We start from the raw sequence: 18,907 nt of genomic DNA, 5'->3' as shown, positions 1-18,907 counted from the left end.
ACTGTTATTTTGTATCTTTGTATTTTGTATCTTTTTTCCCCCAGCAGTAATTATTAAATGACTGACTGTTATTTCAAGAGGTTTAAAAATATGTAGATTCAGCTAACTTCTTGTTTTGGTAATAGGGGTCCAGCTTTATTCGCTGTATCAAACCTAATTTAAAGATGACAAATCACCATTTTGAAGGAGGACAGATTCTCTCTCAGCTTCAGTGTTCAGGTAATGTATGCCTTTGATATTTTTCCCTGTTTATTGCTTTGGGCACTGTGGATTAACATAAGTTTGAAATATGTAGGAACAAAGCAATATTTCTTTGCTTCGACTATTGCTTTCTAGAAGTAGCTTATTTATACCTTGTGAACGATTATTTAGGTTCTTAGTAGCTTAGCTCTCATTTTAGTCAATAGACCCCTAGAAGTAATTAATCTGAGCAGCCATAAAGTCTCTTCTTCATGAGAAGAGTTTTCATTTCCATCCACTGTTTTTTGATTCATTATATTGAGAGTTCAGGTGCAATGTAAGAAGCCACATAGCCATATATTGGTACATAAATTTAAATTTCCTGACCTGGAGCTGAATCCCATCTCTTTGAGTTGTCCACAGTGGGAAACAGTTCAGTCCAGAACTATAGAATCCCTTTAAGTTACTGTGGCAGTTGAAGTGTTAGAAACTCTTGTGTGTATTGAGAGGCAGTCACTATTAGGTAATAATTGAAACACACCTGTTTTCTTCGGTTTTATAGAGATTTCCTATAGAGTTGAACTGTAGTGGTTTACTTTTTCAAAAATTCTTTATACCACTGTTAATTTGATTTGGAGCCGAACTTCCAACAGAGGCACTTCAGCACTGTTGCTTTGTGTGCTACAGACTGCAGTGCTGCATTTTCGTTATCCTTGAAATGCTAGGCACTTTACAACATCACAGCTTTATTTTACAAAGGGAATATTAGCAGTTTTGCTCATTCCTCACAGAACAGTGAAAGGAACTGCTTGCATGTGAATTGTATGTGTGATATTGTTCTTCATAGGATGTTTGGTCATCGGAGTACTTCGTTTTGGTGGGGTTTTTTTTCCTCCTCTCTGTATTTTTGTACTTTTGATATATTGTGCTTATTTTCTTCTGTTCTTGAAGTCAAGATACTTCCAGGTTTGGCAGATGATGTTTTGACAAGCCCATGTGTTTAACATACCATGTTATCATCACAAAAACTTAACAACTTTTCAGCAATTTCAATTCCATTAATATCATTAGTGGTAGGTTTCTTCAAGTTAACAGCATTTGTCACTTCAGAGAAGAAAAAGAATAAAATAAACTCTTCCTGCCACCTAACAATTGCAGTGTTTTACAGTAGTCCTACAAGCTTCTGTTTCCATATTTGCTTACATCAGGAACAGTAAATGAAGCTTAATCTAGTATAACAGTTGTAAGATGTAGTGTTGAAAGAGAAAGATCTAAGGCAAAATATTCTGTCTTGAAAAAGAAAATAACCAATTCAAATTAAGATTGAAAGCAAATACACAAAAGGTTAAGTTTGAAGTCAGCAACCCCAAATTAAGGCCTTACTATAAACTGACATGCTGAATCTGGTGATAGGGCTACGTAAAGCAGTGAGTAGAAACTGGTATGGCCTATGCAGCTCGAAGGAATTTTAACCTTTTAACTGTCTGTGCTTTCTTGAGGTCCTAATTACAGCCAAAACCTTGTAACAGTATTCAGAACATGAAAATTCCATCCTAGGAGCTTATACCTAACACTGCAAGTACACGAAATGTTCTAGGACTGCCTATATTTTGCCTTGCATCTGCACTACATGTCACAAATACCGTTGAAATGCCTAGTCGGACCTTGTTTGTTTTGTAGGTATTTTTCTTTAAAAATTGAAATATGAGGTCAGCTAAAAAGAAAAACACATTCAGAGGAAATATTAGGGGAAACAAAATCCTTGATTGAGTGTTAATTACCTCGCAAATGTGGAGAAAATGGTATGAGCTCTTCTCATCTGTTCAGTATTAACTTTTTGTGAATGATTGCGTGATCAAGAAATATTAGAGAGACTGGATCAAGTCCCAGCTGAACTATGTGGTTTAGTCTCTGAACAATGTCTTTAAGTCTTATGTCATAAACTACTCGTTATCATAATAAAAACACCTCATCATTTGCATTTTACTGGTACCAACTTTCATGCATGTGTTTTATGAGTTTAGGAATGGTGTCAGTTCTGGATTTGATGCAAGGTGGTTTCCCTTCACGAGCTTCATTTCATGAACTGTATAATATGTATAAGAAATACTTGCCTGACAAATTAGCTCGACTGGATCCTAGGCTATTTTGCAAGGTAAGAAAGAAATTAAGTCGTCTTCTGTATCATAGAATCATAGAATGGTAGGGTTGGAAGGGACCTTTAGAGATCATCTAGTCCAACCCCCCTGCAGAAGCAGGTCCACCTAGATCAGGTCGCATAGGAACATGTCCAGGTGGATCTTAAAGACCTCCAAGGAAGGAGCCTCCACTCCCTGGACAACCTGTGCCAGGGCTCCTTCACCTGAACAGTGAAATAGTTTTTCCTTATGTTTAAATGGAACTTTTTGTGTTCCAGCTTGATCCCATTACCCCTTGTCCTGTTGCTAGGTACAATAGGAAAACGTGATGCATCAACCTCCTGAACCCACCATTTAGATTTTAATATTTTAATAATATTAATGAGATACAGGACATATTAATATTAGTAAGACCCAGGACAGAAAATGTATTTTGGGGCTGTTGGGATTTTTTTGGTGTTTTTTCTTTAAAAAAGAAAAAGATTTTTTTTTTTTTTTTTGTGGCAGGAGGCAGGATATATTCTGAACTGTTTTCTGTGTTTCAGGCATTATTTAAAGCCTTGGGACTGAATGAAAATGATTACAAATTTGGGCTAACCAAGGTGTTTTTTAGACCCGGCAAGGTAATGTTTCTTTTGGAGTTTATGAATGTGAATCTTACAGTAATTTCAGTGGGAAGGGACATCAGTTGGAAGGACATTGTTCAACATGTTGCTAAAAGTGTGGCCAATTTAAATAAGGTTGTCCAGGCTTTTGTGTAAAGATTGGTCATTTTCTATGAAGAAATCCCATAATATTAATACTTTTATAATTAGTTTCATAGTCTTGTGGCTAATGCTGCTGGATTCCCGATGCAACGTTTCTATTCCCAGATGTTCTACCAGTTATTGAAGACTTATATTGACTATTAAAAAGAGCAAGTCAGAGCAAAGAAAAACCATTTTCTGATAAAATGTATTTGTAGCTGAAATATCTTTCTATGATTCTGAGCATTGCTGCTGCTAGGCAGAGAAGGGAGATGAAGTGTGGAGCTGTTGTGACTAGAGAGGAAAATTATTGTAGTCCCAGAAGAATATTCTTACTGTCATAATTACTGAACAGTAGAAATAGAGGATTTTCATAAAAGATTGCCTTTAGTTGGACTTTTATACAAAGGTTTAAAATTGAGAAATGCTTTCAGGACTTTATTTCTTCCCAGGTACAGAATTAGAGGTCTCTTGAAGTTTTGGAAGGCCAGAGTAAATATTCAGGATGTAGAGAAACAATATTTTAAAATTCTGGCAATAAATATGTTTAGTGATTGACAAATACTGTGATTATTGTGTGTATTAATTAAATAAAAAAGCCAACTGCCCCCCAAGTCATTCCTGTAATCATTAAAGAATAAAATAATGCCAAACATACCTGCTCACTTGAATTAATTGAATATAATGATGACATATAGTTTGCATTAAAAATATTTTGCTTTCTTAACTCAATATGCTCCTAATAGTGTTTAACAATCTTTGTTCTCCTAATTTGTAAAACATTAAAAAAAATTATTGCTTAGTTTGCAGAGTTTGATCAGATAATGAAGTCTGACCCAGATCACTTAGCAGAACTAGTTAAAAGAGTAAATCGCTGGCTTATCTGCAGTCGTTGGAAAAAAGTTCAATGGTGTTCTCTCTCAGTGATTAAATGTGAGTAGTTTTTGTTTTGTTAAATCAAAATTTTTGGTTAAATATAGAGCAAAGCAATTATTACCACTTTGAAATGTGGCCTAGGACATGTATAACAGTTGATTACATACTTAAGTCTGAGTAATTGATTTCAAGGTTTGCGAGATTGTTCTAATGCTTTGTATTCGGTACATACAAGGAGAATTAGGGCGGAGAGTTTTCCAGATGACACATCCAGTCTATCACTGGTCTGCTGTGTCCAATCTGCTTGGGTTCTTATTGAAGCCTGAGTAAACACATGCACAGAAATAATTGGCTATCACAAGCCTTAGGGAGAAGAGACTTCTGATTCACTAGGAAAGAACAGCTCTCTGCTAAATACATGAAGTCATTTAGTTATGGGAAGTGCCTGCACAGAGGTTGTCATCTCCAGGCAGAAACTGCATATCCGAAACCTCTCTACTCCAGCAATTACTGCTGATCAGCAAATAAGTCACTACTGATAGGCAGCTTCTAGGTGCTTGGCCTGCCCAGTTTACTGTGCAGAGTAGGAATGAGGTAGTATGGAATTCAGTTAAATTTCTCAACTAATTTGTTAAAAGTGTCTGGGAGATAGGAAAAGGTTTGATGCAGGATGTCAGGGATCTGTAAGAACATTATAGGCACAAGGGTGGAAAATATACATTAAGATGGGGAAAAAAGGCATAAAGGCCTCATACCTTATGATTGTTCACTTGGGACAGCAGAGTCCTGGCATCTACATCTGACACTGATTGGATTCTATTTGTTGCTATTCATACTGGAATAAATAGAAATTGTGAATTCTTTTAAGTTTCAAGCATCTGAAATGGTAACACTAAAATGTTTTTGACTTAGGAATTTATGCTGTTTAGTCTGTTTTTCAGAAAGATAGGACAGAAAATGTGTCACTGTGTCCAAAAAAGTAGAAACTGGGGGAAGTAGTAGGCTGGTTTGATCTGCCTTTACTTTTTTTTTTAGCATTTTCTGGGTAATTAAAAGCTAATTTTATCCCCAGAATAAGGCTGAGATGGATACACAAATAGTAGAGTGCATCTTTGTGATCACTGAAGTTCAGTAGTTAAATATCTGTGTTGAGCGGATGGCTGGTGGCAGCGTGGATCCGTAGGCGTCTGTGCTTCCTCTCCTAGATATGTAAAAACTGAGGTTATTCTTGCACTTCTGAGCCATACAGCACAATTGCCTGTGCCTTGACATTATTCCCTGTTTAACTTGCCTCCTGGTCCCAATCATTTGAGTCTTTATATAAAGACTCCATTAGAACAACGACAGCTGGAGATGTTATTTTGTGTTCTTTCATTTAGATGTTGCAGAGAAATGTTCTGCAAAGTGGCAGCCACTTCATTATCTCTAGCAGATAGTTACTATTTGATAACCCTTCAGTGTAAGACTTAGGCTTCGAGCTGAGCGTTTCCTGCTTGCCAAGTCCAGTAACTTTTCACTGAGGTTACTGATGTCTGTGAATCTGGGAGAGGGTTGAGGGGTGTGTGCATGTGAATGGGCACGCGATGAATTCTTTCTGTTTGATTTGGGTGGAAGCCTCTGTCGCTGGCTCAGATTTATGAATTCTGTTGTCTGCTGTGTCTGAAGTTTAGCACTTGCAGTACAGACCTAACTTCTAAGCACATGTAATCTGCTTTCTATTTTGAGCCATTGAGTGTGTGAGCTATATAGGAGTTGTGTTAAAGTGTATAAACCATTGAGACTTAGCATCTTCTCTGTGCTTTCAGTGAAAAATAAGATAAAATATCGAGCCGGTGCCTGCATTAAAATACAAAAGACTGTTCGTATGTGGCTTTGCAAGAGAAAGCACAAACCACGGTAAGAGGATATTCTTTGGTTGAAGAAAATGGATTTTTAATAGCATTTTCTTGTGAATGTAGAGAGGAGATTTACTCTGCTTAACTCAGTTTATCTGAAGTCATAGAATGATGCTAAGCACAACTGAAGGACACTTTGAGAGCTGTCATGTTCCTCCTCTCCCAAGGATGAATAGACTAAATCTCAACCTTCCCTAATAGATGTTTGTTTAGCTCTTAGTTCAGAAAATCCTTCAGTGATAGCCCAGTTATTAAAAATTCTTAGTTAAATCTCTCTAAAAAAAAAAATTTAAGCTCACTAAATGAAATTTAAGCTCATTAATTTTTGTTCTTTACCCATTCACACCTTCCTTTATAGGCCCTCTTTCATCTTAAATATAATTGTCTGTTCTATCTGTCCCCTCTTGAAATGAAGTAATTCCATTAGCTTTAATCTGACTGCATAAAATAGTGATGGAAAAAATGTTTTGGGCATTAAGCTCTGCTGACAGCATTTTGCTCTTTGATAGAGATCCAACTCTGTTCTTTAAAAGCAGGGTACTTGTAATATATTTTATTTTACATCCTTTGATAGAATTATGGATTTTTTTGTACCTTAAGATTTCTGACCATGTCCCTCTATTTTCAAGCTGTTCTGCATTCATCTTTAATGATTTGGATTAGTTTCTACTTTTTGTGTGTTGTTTTCCTGAATCCTGCTTCAGTGATTTCTTTCTAGAAAGTCTGTCTCTGCAGCATTTTAAGCTGTATGTGTGACTTTCAGTGTTGGTTCTTTAAAAAGCTCCAAGTTTTCCGAACTTTTTTTTTGCCCCAGGCTTTTTTTTTTCCTCACCGTGCAAGGTCTAATGAATGAATTCGCTGCTATGTATTTCTTTTCTAACTCAGTCCCATTATTGCTCTTTGAGTAAGTGGCCCAAGTGAAACATTTTACCATTCCAGTCAAAATCATGTAGTGAACACTGATGATTAGTTATTGGGAAAAAAAAACCCCAACAACCCAACCTCACATTAATTCCCAAAATAAAGAATACATTTTTCCATTTTAAATCTCTGTCTGCAAATCAATTTTAGTTATTATTTGCAAAAAGCTACATTTGATAGTTACGTGATGTGATAATGTTTGAATTTCAAAAACAAGGGTGAATTTTATCAGAAGGCTCCCCTGTCTTCTTCTTTAATGTGAGCAATTAGTGGTAGTTTTAAAAATACCACCTTGTAAAAACATTAAGGTACAAATAACCTCTTACTTTCACAGGATTGATGGCCTGATAAAAGTTCGTACACTGAAGATGAGACTTGATAAATTTAATGAAGTAGTAAGTGCTCTGAAGGAGGGGAAGGCAGAAACAAGCAAGCAGGTTAAGGAGCTGGAGCGTTCTATTGATGCTTTAATGACCAAAATTAAGGTATGATAAGAATTGGAGAAATAATGTCTTATTACTGGAATAATTTAAAAACTTAATCTAAGTAGAAGACAAATGTATTTTTTTTCATTAATGTAGAGATCTTAATTTTCAGAGGCACTGGCTAAATCCTGTTTAAAATTATTTGTGAATGTTACTAAGCAAATCATGAAAGTGAATGCCTCCATCTAGACTGTGGTATTATTAGCTGCATTTCAAAACACTGGAGGATTTAAAGCAAAAATGCATGTTGATATTGTGAGAAAACTGCTAATAATTTGCTTCTTGCTTTTATTATCAGAATAATGCATATTAGCAATGTTTTAAATTAATCAGGTCTGAAACATACAACCATTTATCCAAATGAAGAAATTTGTATTCCAGTTATGAGGGTTTATTTTTCAGACTTGGTAGTAAAGAGATTTCAGCTTGCTCCTGATTATGTTGCAGGGTCTATAGTTCTCAATTTCTTACCACAAAAACACACTGGCAAAAAAAAAGCACACTGGGATTTATTAATGTTAGAAAAAATATGATATGTTGAATTTTTGTTTCCTGCAGTGTTACAACTTTGTACAATGTACTGTATTAGGATTTTTCTATTTAAAGTCAGGGCTGAAAAGATTTAGAGAGTTAACTTGTCAACTTATAAATCTCTCTTTTAATAAAAATAAGGTAATTTGGTTATTGTCATGATACAGTCTCAGAAAAGGTCAGCAAACACTCCATATCCCAGTTTTATTAGTGTACATTAATGTCAATACTAAATTGGAGCTATTAATGAGATGTAAAAATATACATAACAAAGGTTATTGTTTTAAGTATTTTCAGCATATTATTTGCTGCTAATACCTTTCAAAAAGTGATTAATCACAGCATGGCACTTTTTCTGAATGCTAGCACACACAGCTAAGAAGACTATCCTGTGCCATGATGTGAAAGGCAGAGCTGTAAATAACCACTATAGCAGCTAAGAAAACAACACAAAATGCACATAGGAGGCCCATATTAACATGACAAAAATTCATTTCTGTTGCTTAAAAATGCAAAAAAAATGAATGCAAGTTTTAGGGAGAAGTCATGTTTCGTTTCAGTGATAAAATGGAGACACTTTGCATAATTTTATATGAAAGGAAGAAAGGGAAGGATATGCTCAAGCTCCCCCACCCTAAAATGTGTATATAATTTAATTATGTTGCTCAGTTCTCTAATTTCACTTATGTAATACACCTATTTCATCTTGCAGACCACTATAATGACTAGGGAACAGATACAGAAAGAATATGATGCACTAGTTAGAAGCTCAGAGCAGCTTCTGAGTGCACTGCAAAAGAAGAAGCAACAAGAGGAGGAAGCGGAGAGGCTACGACGCATCCAGGAGGAAATGGAAAAAGAAAGAAAGAGACGTGAAGAGGAAGAACAACGCCGAAGGAAGGAAGAAGAGGAAAGACGCCTGTGAGTCTTGAATAAGCTGCCGGTTATATAGAATGAGAAAAAAAATAAGCACTTTAATGGCATCATTTTTCATACTCCTATGCTTAAAGAATATCCTGGTGTGCTATGCCATGTTAAAATGCTTCCCTTCCTGGTGATTTAGAACGTGAGTATAGTCAGAACAGAGTATTGAAGAAATGATATGATGCAGCTGGAAATATATATGGACTTGGGAAGTTTATTGGCTTTAAACGTAGCATGTAGTCATCAGACATGTAATGACTTCTGTATTACTATTCAGTTTTATGGAAGATGCTTTCCAATCTCGTCTTTAATTGTATTGTAAAAATGGGTTTTCATTTCTTCCTCTTTTGTAACAGGAAATCTGAGATTGAGGCAAAGAGAAAACAGGAAGAAGAAGAGAGGAAAAAGAGGGAAGAGGAAGAGAAGCATATTCAGGTTAATGTTTTAATTGTGTGTGGGTTTGAGTTTTTTTCATTGTTATTGAGATTTTTTTGGTTTTTGGAGGTTTTGTTTTGTTTTTTTTAAAAAAAAAAAAGTTTTTCACAGCCTAGATTCTCCAGAGTCTAATGGCTTTATTGCATGTCTCAGTCATTCAGCAGTGTTACTCTGTTAGTAAATGTCAGCTAAAAATCGTGCTGAGAGCATTGCAAGACAGATCACCTAGTTCTATTTCATATACAAGTTCAGGTCTGATAAATAGAGGTGCATTAGGTTTTAAAGAGTTTTCAAAGTTATCTTGAAGCTAAAAATACATAACACTGGAGAATCCTGTCAAGTAAGTTTGATGCTCTTTTACTAGAAGTCACACATGGACACAGACTATGTCAACTGCCAGCTTAACTTCCAGAATATTGGTGAAAATGAGAGGACACAGAATAGCTGCTTTTGTAGCTACTTCTGGCTATATTCATGTAGAATAGATAGATATAGTTCAAACCTTACTTCTCCACACATTCCTGACACTTCTTACTGATCCTATCATGCAGGTGTGTTTGGCCCCTATACCTTTGTTTTCCTATTGTCTTAAACATTGCCTGGGTGACCTGGGAGAGAGCAGTCTAGAAGAGAAAAAGCTTCCCCATAGGGAAGTAATAGCAAGTGCAGGTCTATGGTCACTCTTTTAAGCCCTATCCATGATTAATCAGAAGCAGGATTTTTCTCCTGTATCCTCTTGTCCCTGGAGTGAGGCTAATACTACTTATCTTCCTTGCATCTGCATACCTTTTCTATCACCTCACCCTTGTTCTTGATAAGTCACTGGAACTAGCAGAGAAGTTAGGCCACAACTGTATCAGAATAATAATCACTACCAACTTGCAGAAATTAAACATAAGAAGAGTGAACTGCTATTTGGTTTGTCTCTAAATCATTGTTTGGAGACCATTGCAGATATACCTAATGTTTTGTGAGGAATTCATAGGATAAGTTACCATTCAAGGACAGTTTAAATAGACTAAGCTTGGTCCACTGAGGCAAGATGGCCTGATGACTGAAGTTTTAAAAACTTGATCTGTCAGCACTATGACATCTTCTAGGATTCGTGTTTAAGTTTCCTTGTGTCTGAGATGTGGATATCTGCAATGCAGAATGAAATTTACACTTAGAAATGCTGCATTTGGATATGTAGCAGATTTGTAATCCAGTAGGGTAATTCTTTCATCTATGTACAGTTAATTGTTCATTGTCTCTCCTATTAGTTGTTAGTGTCAGCTAATCTAAAATGGAATTCATAGGGTGAAGTCAATGGTGTTACTGCATTGCTTAAGTTCATCATGATGAATGACAAGTGACTTTGTTTTCTTTGGGCACCTAGAGAGGCATTGCTAATGCTTGGCATGTATGACTCTCAGAAGTATGAATTGGATGGTCATGTTTTACTTGCTACATGTGCAAAACCTTTTGCTAAATAATGATGGTAAACTGGAAATATAGATTTACTTTGCAGGGACAGTATATCTGACTTGCTGCTCTTTACCATTGACATAAACTGAAAGCCAGATTATGCCCACAGGGCTTCCAGCATTTGTTATGATGTCTTTCTGAAATGAACCATGCACCTATATGCAAAGCAATGCCTGTTGCCAAGTGCAGAATATCAAGGCAATAATGTTAGTGCTGTGGAGGAGTAACCATATTGCTTTTTATCATCTGCTTTTTAATGATTCTAAAAACTTTTGAAGTCTGATTTTCATAACAGCTGACAAAAAGCATCATGTGGGCTTTTTTTAAATAAGGAATAATTGATTGGCACCTTAATTTGAAAAGGTAATGCAAGTAGTAGACAACAGTGATTTGATAAACTTTATGAAAACAAAGATGCAGTCTGTAGCTGTTTTGTTTTTCTTGGGTCAAACCAAATACTAATGCTGTTAATTTTCCAGTTCAGTAAATTCTGCATCTTTTGAAAGCTAAAAATATACTAATTGGCATATGTTACTAATCCTTTGCTTATGTAGAATTTTGGTTTACATTGGATAAGATTAAAGCTGTGGTTTTATAAAACAGGCTGAAATTGAGGCTCAGCTTGCTAGAGAACGAGAAGAGGAAACCCAGCACCAGGCAGTGCTTGAACAGGAACGTCGTGATCATGAACTTGCCATGAGAATTGCCCAGAGTGAGGCAGAACTGATCAGTGATGAGGCTCAGCTTGATTTAGGATTGCGCAGGTATGGGGTTAAGTAATTACAGCTTTCTCTTTATTTTTTGTTGTTGTTGTCTTCTTCCTATCTTGATCCCTTTGAGAAGACTGCGCTCTTGTTGGTTTTATGTGTTTTCGTATTCATTAAATGGACCTTTTAGGTCCATGTGTTGGAATAGTTTTGAAATTCTTTTCTGAGATTTCTTAGACATTTCTTTTGTATAAAAACTTCCTCTATTTTGCATCTTGCTTTATTATTATGTTTTGACAAGGATGAAAAACAATTTAGATGATGAGCTTTGTCATTTAAAGTAGGGAATGGAATTTCTTTGGTGGTAAGTAGTATTAAAGTGTACCCTTTCTATAATACTCCAGTGGTATATAGAAAATTTATGTGTTATTTTTAACAAGAAGTCCTATTTAAAAGCATAAATAGTAGTTATTTCTGTGTTCTGATTGGGTGAGGAGCTAGCCAGAAGTGGCTGCCATTTGGAAGCAGTTGTGTCAGGTTCTGGGTGGTGAGCAACTGTGGCACGCACCATTCCTTTTGTATATCCCATCATTTACTATTATAACTGTTTTTTCCTGAACTTGTTTCTTCTTGTTCTGTTAAACTGTTCTTATTTCAACCTGCATGGATTTTTCCCTTTTCTTGTGTTCCCCTCCCCATTCCACTGAGAGTGAGGGGAGTGAGCAAGTACCCTCGTGCCTCTTTATGGCTGACTGGACAAAACCACAACAATATTTAAAGTTTAAGTATTACTAATTTCTTTGACAGGAGTCAATAAGTATATTTTTCAAAGAAGAAAAGTTGTTTGTTTCAGCATTTGGCACAGCATTTTTATTTGTGTTTGTTCTGTGCTGGATATAGAATCATAGAATGGTAGGGATTGGAAGGGATCATCTAGTCCAACCCCCCTGCAGAAGCAGGTCCACCTAGATCAGATTGCATAGGAATGTGTCCAGGTGGGTCTTGAAGACCTCCAAGGAAGGAGACTCCACACTCTCCCTGGGCAGCCTGTGCCAGGGCTCCCTCACATCAACAGTGAAATAGTTTTTTCTTATGTTTAAATGGAACTTTTTGTGTTCCAGCTTCATCCCATTACCCCTTGTCCTGTTGCTAGCAACTATAGAAAAAAGGGATGTCCCAACCTCCTGACATCCACCATTTAGATATTTGTAAATATTAATAAGATTCCCCCTCAGACTTCTCTTCTCCAGACTAAACAGCCCCAGTTCCCGCAGCCTTTCCTCATGTGAAAGATGTTCCAGTCCCCTGATCATCTTGATGGCCCTGCGCTGGACTCTCTCCAGCACTTCCCTATCCCTCTTGAGCTGAGGAGCCCAGAACTGGACATAGTACTGCAGATGAGGCCTCACCAGGGGCAGAGTAGAGGGGGAGCAGAACCTCCCTCAACTGTGCTGCCCACACTGTTCTTGATGTATCTCCGGATGCCATTGGCCTTCTTGGCCGCGACGGCACGTTTCTAACTCATGGTTAGTTTGTTATCAACCAGGACTCCCAGGTCTCTCTCTGCAGAGCTGCTCTCCAGCAGGTCAATCTCCAGCCTGTACTGGTGCACGGGGTTGTTCCTTCTCAGATGCAGGACTCTACACTTGTCTGTGTTGAACCTCATGAGGTTCCTCTCTGCCCAACTCTCAAGTCGGTTGAGATCCCGCTGAATGGCAGCACAGCCTCTGGGGAATCAGCCAGTCCTCCCAGTTTGGTGTCATCAGCGCATGTGCTGATATGCTGGACTTTGCCTGGATTCATCCAGTTTTATTATTCATCTGCAATTTTACAGCCATGTGCAATAAGGGATTTACTGCACCCAGTGATAAGTGCTTAGCATCTGCTAAACAATTTACTATTTAAGTAAGTTACAAAAATAGTTATCTTTTTAAAACTAAAAATATTACACAATTGATGTGACTTGTTGAATCTTGTAATCTAACATATAGCACCAAAATAAGCTAGCCTCAGTGAAGGTCTTGAGTGTATGTGTTCTAGGAATTGTGTTGGGACAGTCCAAGTGAGTTCTAGCTTATGGCATATTCAGTGCTACATGTGTGTACCTGTGGGTTTTCAGTATTGCAGTTAGGCTCAGTGTCTTTTCACAGCTTGCATAAAGAAGCTTACCTGTCCTATTCCCAGTGTAGCTACCTTAGGAATGCTGTTATTTCTTGTGATATGCTTATCTAGGAATAAAATATATCGGCTGCATATCTCAAAATCTTTGATTTTGAAAGATGAGGTTTGAGGCAGGGGGTTGAAGAAAGAGTGGGGGAAATTTTCTCTTGTTTGCTTTTCCAGCTGATTTTTGTTAAACTGTTTAAAACTAATTTAACACACTGAATGAGAAAGGTGAAGAAAAAAGGTCTATATAATCCTGTTTATCATTTAAAACCAAACAAACATATAAAATAGGACAGTACACAAGATATGCGAGAGCAGAAATTATATGACCCACCTTTTCACACTTCAGTTTATTGGAATAGTAACTAGCAAGTAGTCTATCTAACATAAATATCTTCTGTCTGCAGAGCCAATGGAACAAAGCTGCAAATGACTGCGTATGGCATTTTTTTCCATTTGAAGGCTCTAATAGAAAAAAAACCATCACTAATTAATCCAAAGAAAATTGATACTTTCCTCTTATGTACCAATAACCCACAATAATCTTTATTAGCTTGCATCTGGAAACTTTAAATCCATTTCTAATACCTTATATCCCCTACTTTGCTCATCTCTAATAAAGAAATTAATAATCTAATATACCTAATAATATCCATTTAAATGTTATTATATAACTAGTGTCAACGTCCTCACATACAATCAATTTTTACTGCCTTGTGTCATTTGTTGCTCTTCACAGAATCACACTGTGCATATATATGTACCTATATATATATATGAATGGAAATTGTATAAAATAAGTAGCCACTTTTTGTCTGCACTTGAATTAACTTTTATTCGGTTGGCAAGAGACTTTCACAGAGGCTGGTTTTACATTAGTATGTTTATTTTATGCTTATTTATCAATTTTCTTATAGGGAAGAAATGGCCACAGAAATGTCAGAAATATTGTCTAGGTAGGTGAGAATACAGCACCAAATGAATCAATCATTTTATAAAAATAAATCACACATGAGATTAGTTAAATTATCAAGGAATGAAAAGTAATGGAATCTGGGGGTTTTTTAAGTGCTAAGCTGATAAATAAATTCTTTGTTTCAGATAAATTTCATTTATCAACACCATTTTTCAGCAATTATTTTTCTGCTATTTTAATTAATTGTGTAAAAAAAGAATAAGAATAGTTCAAATACCCTGCTATTTTGTGTAATTTTGGTAATGTTCCTCCAACTCTCTTCTCTTTTCACCTTTCTTACAGTGATAATAGGAAACTAGGCTCCACGTCTTTCAAAGTATTTCTACAAATTCAACATGGAGTTAATGAAGTTATTTAATGTTCATGCAACTGTTGATGCTTTTAATAAAATATTCTGCTTTTAATTCTGTTGAAGTAAAAGTGGTTTTGAAAATTACCATGTTAAAAGCAGATTAAAACTCCTCTTCAGACATCTAAACAAAATTTCCTTCAGAGATTTCTTGAATACTAATGCAAGATTTTATACAGAATGCAGGAGGAAAGGAGAATGTTGGTTTACACTGGAATACAGTTTTCCTGGAACAGTGTCATTCTAGCTGTTATTAGAATATTAATTATCTGTTGAAATCAATTTTTATACTACCCTTGGTATCATTGAGGAATTAGAATTTTTTGTTTGTGCAAGTAGAGGACAGAAATAACGTCTCGACATTCGTTTTCTGAAGCTTACGTAAGAGAGTTTTAAAAAGTGAATCTGCTGTTAAATAAGCTTCTATGCTGTGTGTATATTGTCTGCAGATGATCAGTCTCACATGGTTGATGGGTTTTCTAGTTATAGCATTGATAATCGGAAATGAGGCTTTTAACAAAATATGTTTTTTGCAGTGCTATTTTAAGCATAAACAATGTTGTGTGTAATTGAGTTAGCACGTGAACTTAGATAGACAAAGTGCTTAGTTCCAATTACAGTGGCTAATTCTTAATGTGCTGAAAAATCACAAAACTGTGGGGCAAAACCAGGAGGGATTCTGTGGTGGTGTTGAATTCAAAATGCAGTGCTTCTTACTGAGCACTTGTTTAACTTCATTTTTTTTCACTTTTTTTATAGTGAAGAGCTTTGACTTGAGACTGATATTTTCTTGAAGTCTGACAATGCTGATTATGATACATAGCTTGGTCAGACTGAGCATTGAAGACTAATTCTCAAGTATGATGCTCTTGTTAGTGACAGACTGTTATGCTGAAAGTCATATAGAAAACAGAAGAATGATCTGTGGAGTGCAGAGAAGTGCTGTAGTGGAAAGACTAAGCCGTTCAATTGGATTATCATTCTTAAAGACTAGTAGTTTAACCAGAGATCTTAGAGCCTAGTTGTGCTGCTCTAAGTTCGGTGGCAAACTCTGAGTGGTGTGTGGTGTTGCTAAATGAGGAAAATCCTTAGGATTTGTCAAATTAGGTTCAAGAAGGTTAGACACCAGGCAGCAGAACTTACGTTTAGCAGGAACCCTTTGAGATCCTAGGGGTATGCCAGTGATAACAACATATTAAAACATACATTGTGCAGCAGACTGTCTGTCTAATGATTGTTTTACACTTACGAGTAGTGCTAAGGGTGTGGAAGAGTTCCTGTCCCTCAACTACGTACAGATTAAAAGTCAGAGGTAATTCTTGATGTCAGTCTTCAGACATACCATAACTGGAAGCTCTGTGTTGACTCAAATTAGTAGTGTGAGTAGGAATAATTAAACTGATGCTGCAAGAAACAGGAAGATTCTGTAGTTTTAATTACATTTGTATTGCATTTTGGTTACTGTTAAGAAGACATTTGGGTAAGCATGTTGTTTTATTCTATGAAACTGAAATTGTGTTTCTTGCCTCTGCTTTCAAAACTGTTACATCTACATAAAGAAAGTTTCCACTTGCCATGTATTTATAACTGATTAACTAAAAAGGGAAAATAGGCAACATAAAACTTTATAGTACCAGGTGAGACCCTTATGGAAAAACAAACCTGAAAATGATATTCATGGATTATAAATGCTGTAATAATGTAACAGGCCAACAGAAATATTACTGTGCAAACAGACTTTAAATGGAAAGGCCTGGTTTCTTCTGTTTATCTCTTGTGTATTTTGAATGTGACACATTGTATTTTTCTACCCTGGCAAAGATCTAGTATTTTCTGAACAATCCTCTCAGATCCTGAAGACAAGATAATTCACTTTGCTTTCTGTTCTTAGTCATGAGCATTAGCAGAAGCTGGTGAAATCATATGGCTGTTCTTCAGATTTTTAGTGTTTAAAAAGTGCCCCGATCGTCACTGCGTATTCGAGTGTTTTGAATTGAGTTTATATCCAAATAATGCATGGGAAGTTTTCTGTTCCTAAGGGCGAGTTCTTCCTCTTCAAGAAACCCCAAATATTTTTTCAGGTTTGTTTTGATAGGTATAGACGTGTACTTGTTACGTGGATAACCTTGTACATACTGTTTCCAATGAAGAGGATTTTAGTAAAAATTTGTCCCTTGCACTTGCTGCTGCCTTTGTTTCATGACAAGTTCCGTGACTTTTGCCTTTGAAAGCACCACTTCTGGATGAGCCTTTTATAAAAAATGGATCAGCCTTTCCTCTGGATGTGGTCTTTTTTTTCCTTGGTGTCTCTTGATGACATACACCCCAACCCCTCACCTCTGAATAAATGTTACTCTTTTTAGACAGGTTCTATGGAATTAATATAGAACTAATTTGATTTCTTTTCAGCATGGAATATTTTCTTGGAACAAGGATTTTGTCCTAATTGGATTTTAAAGAGCAGAGGAAACACCTTTTCCATCTTTTCCTTATCTACTTCAGAAAAGTTTTTTCTTGTATGGTTTTTTTGGATGGAACTAAAAGTGTATATGGCCACTGTTTTGTGTCTGTTTTCTGCATCTTGACAAGTTATAAGAAAAATACACATCAACATGGAGTTATGCACACATAAGGAGAATATGTGTCTTTTAACAGATCAGCACTATTAATGACAATTCCTTTTAATCTCTAAGCAAGCAATCAGATTGTAATACGATTCTGGAGGTAAAAGATTCACCTTCTCTCAATCATGGTAACACCTTGAAAACAGTTCAGTGCTTTGCAATTCAGTCCTGCTGCTGATGATTTCCATTGTATAAGGAATATGCTGTTGATTGTGGGATCTGTTTCCCCAGTCGTAACAATTCCTGTTTCATGCTTTTTAAAAATACATGTGGTTTTATTTTTTTCTTTTTAATAATAATTGTAGGGGTCCTGCAGTTCAAGCCACAAAAGCTGCCGCTGGCACTAAGAAGCATGATCTCAGTAAGTGGAAATATGCAGAGCTTCGTGATACAATCAATACATCCTGTGGTAAGTTGTTTGGCTTTTTTTTCTCATCTGAGAAAGAAGTCAAGTTGTAGTTGTACGAAAGGTGTTACTTTCTTGCTATGACAAAGATACAAACCTTGCTCATGAACTTCATTTATTCAGGCCTGAATGAATGTCAGTTGAATTTTTAAAAGTTCTATAACCCCAAAGAGAAGAGCAAACAAGGCTATTTGCTACAGGGATGAAACAGAATTTCCTTTGTTACCTGCTTTACTGATTGCATGTTTATGATGTTAAATGACTTGAGATATAAAATACCTGTTATAATTTCTTAATTGAATTGTCTCAGTTTTGTGTATTTCCACAATGAGAATAACAGTTTTTATGCTCTACCTAAAATTCACATATTCTGAGCAGTTTTTTGCTATCACTTCTTGCTGTTACCAAATGACCAAAAAAGCAAATACTTCATGTAGAGCACAGAGGAAAATAGATTCTGTTTTAGATGTTCAAATTGTTTTCTAATTTTCAAAATGGATGACTTCATTTAGGGAGCTCACAGTTGGGACATTATTGCTTTTCCCCCAGTGTTATGACGACAGAAACAGATGAGAATTACTCTGTTCTTAAATATTACTGTTTCTTCCTACTTCTCATTCAAAGACCTAATTTCTCCCCAGATATAGAAATTGGAAATGAACCCATTCTCACTACTTATGTTTAAATCATAAATTTAACTCCAAATTCTATGTCTCAATTATTTTTACCTATGCAAAGCTAGAGCAATGTATGCAGCTGAATAGTTGATGCAGTACTACATGGTGCTAATGTATGCTTGTCCCTAGAAAAGCCAGTTTGGATACTCTTAGATGCCTAATGAAAAAGCCTTGCAATCATTCGGTCTCTTAGTGTTGTGAAATTCAGCAAAATTAAATGTATGTAGTAAAGTGGAAATAAAACTTTGATCTGAGCATTCTAATTGCTGATTTTTTTCAGTTGGAAAAGGAGAGGTCAGTGGTGTATCTGTTTTGTACTGTGATAATGGTAACAGGCAGATTTAGTGATGTGAAAATGTTATTTGAGCATTTCACTTGTCCAAGTCTCACAGCAGAATGGTTAT

At 36.1% G+C, this 18,907-nt stretch overlaps 1 protein-coding gene across 3 annotated transcripts in view; it reads left to right on the top strand.

Moving 5' to 3' along the window:
• The window catches only part of MYO6 (myosin VI), a 114,676-nt gene that overhangs the window by 86,259 nt on the left and 9,510 nt on the right, over positions 1-18,907 (top strand). For all 3 annotated transcript variants that reach the window (XM_061989561.1, XM_061989559.1, XM_061989560.1), the window contains exons 20-29: positions 126-219; positions 2,205-2,335; positions 2,864-2,941; positions 3,868-3,997; positions 5,746-5,836; positions 7,091-7,241; positions 8,485-8,693; positions 9,053-9,131; positions 11,202-11,362; positions 17,726-17,829. In XM_061989561.1, coding sequence (XP_061845545.1) covers positions 126-219; positions 2,205-2,335; positions 2,864-2,941; positions 3,868-3,997; positions 5,746-5,836; positions 7,091-7,241; positions 8,485-8,693; positions 9,053-9,131; positions 11,202-11,362; positions 17,726-17,829 — 1,228 coding nt within the window. The remainder of the gene's footprint in view (positions 1-125; positions 220-2,204; positions 2,336-2,863; positions 2,942-3,867; positions 3,998-5,745; positions 5,837-7,090; positions 7,242-8,484; positions 8,694-9,052; positions 9,132-11,201; positions 11,363-17,725; positions 17,830-18,907) is intronic.

Source organism: Colius striatus, chromosome 2, assembly GCF_028858725.1.
Source record: "Colius striatus isolate bColStr4 chromosome 2, bColStr4.1.hap1, whole genome shotgun sequence".
Lineage (NCBI taxonomy): Eukaryota > Metazoa > Chordata > Aves > Coliiformes > Coliidae > Colius > Colius striatus.
This window is presented reverse-complemented; position numbering and strand designations above follow the sequence as displayed.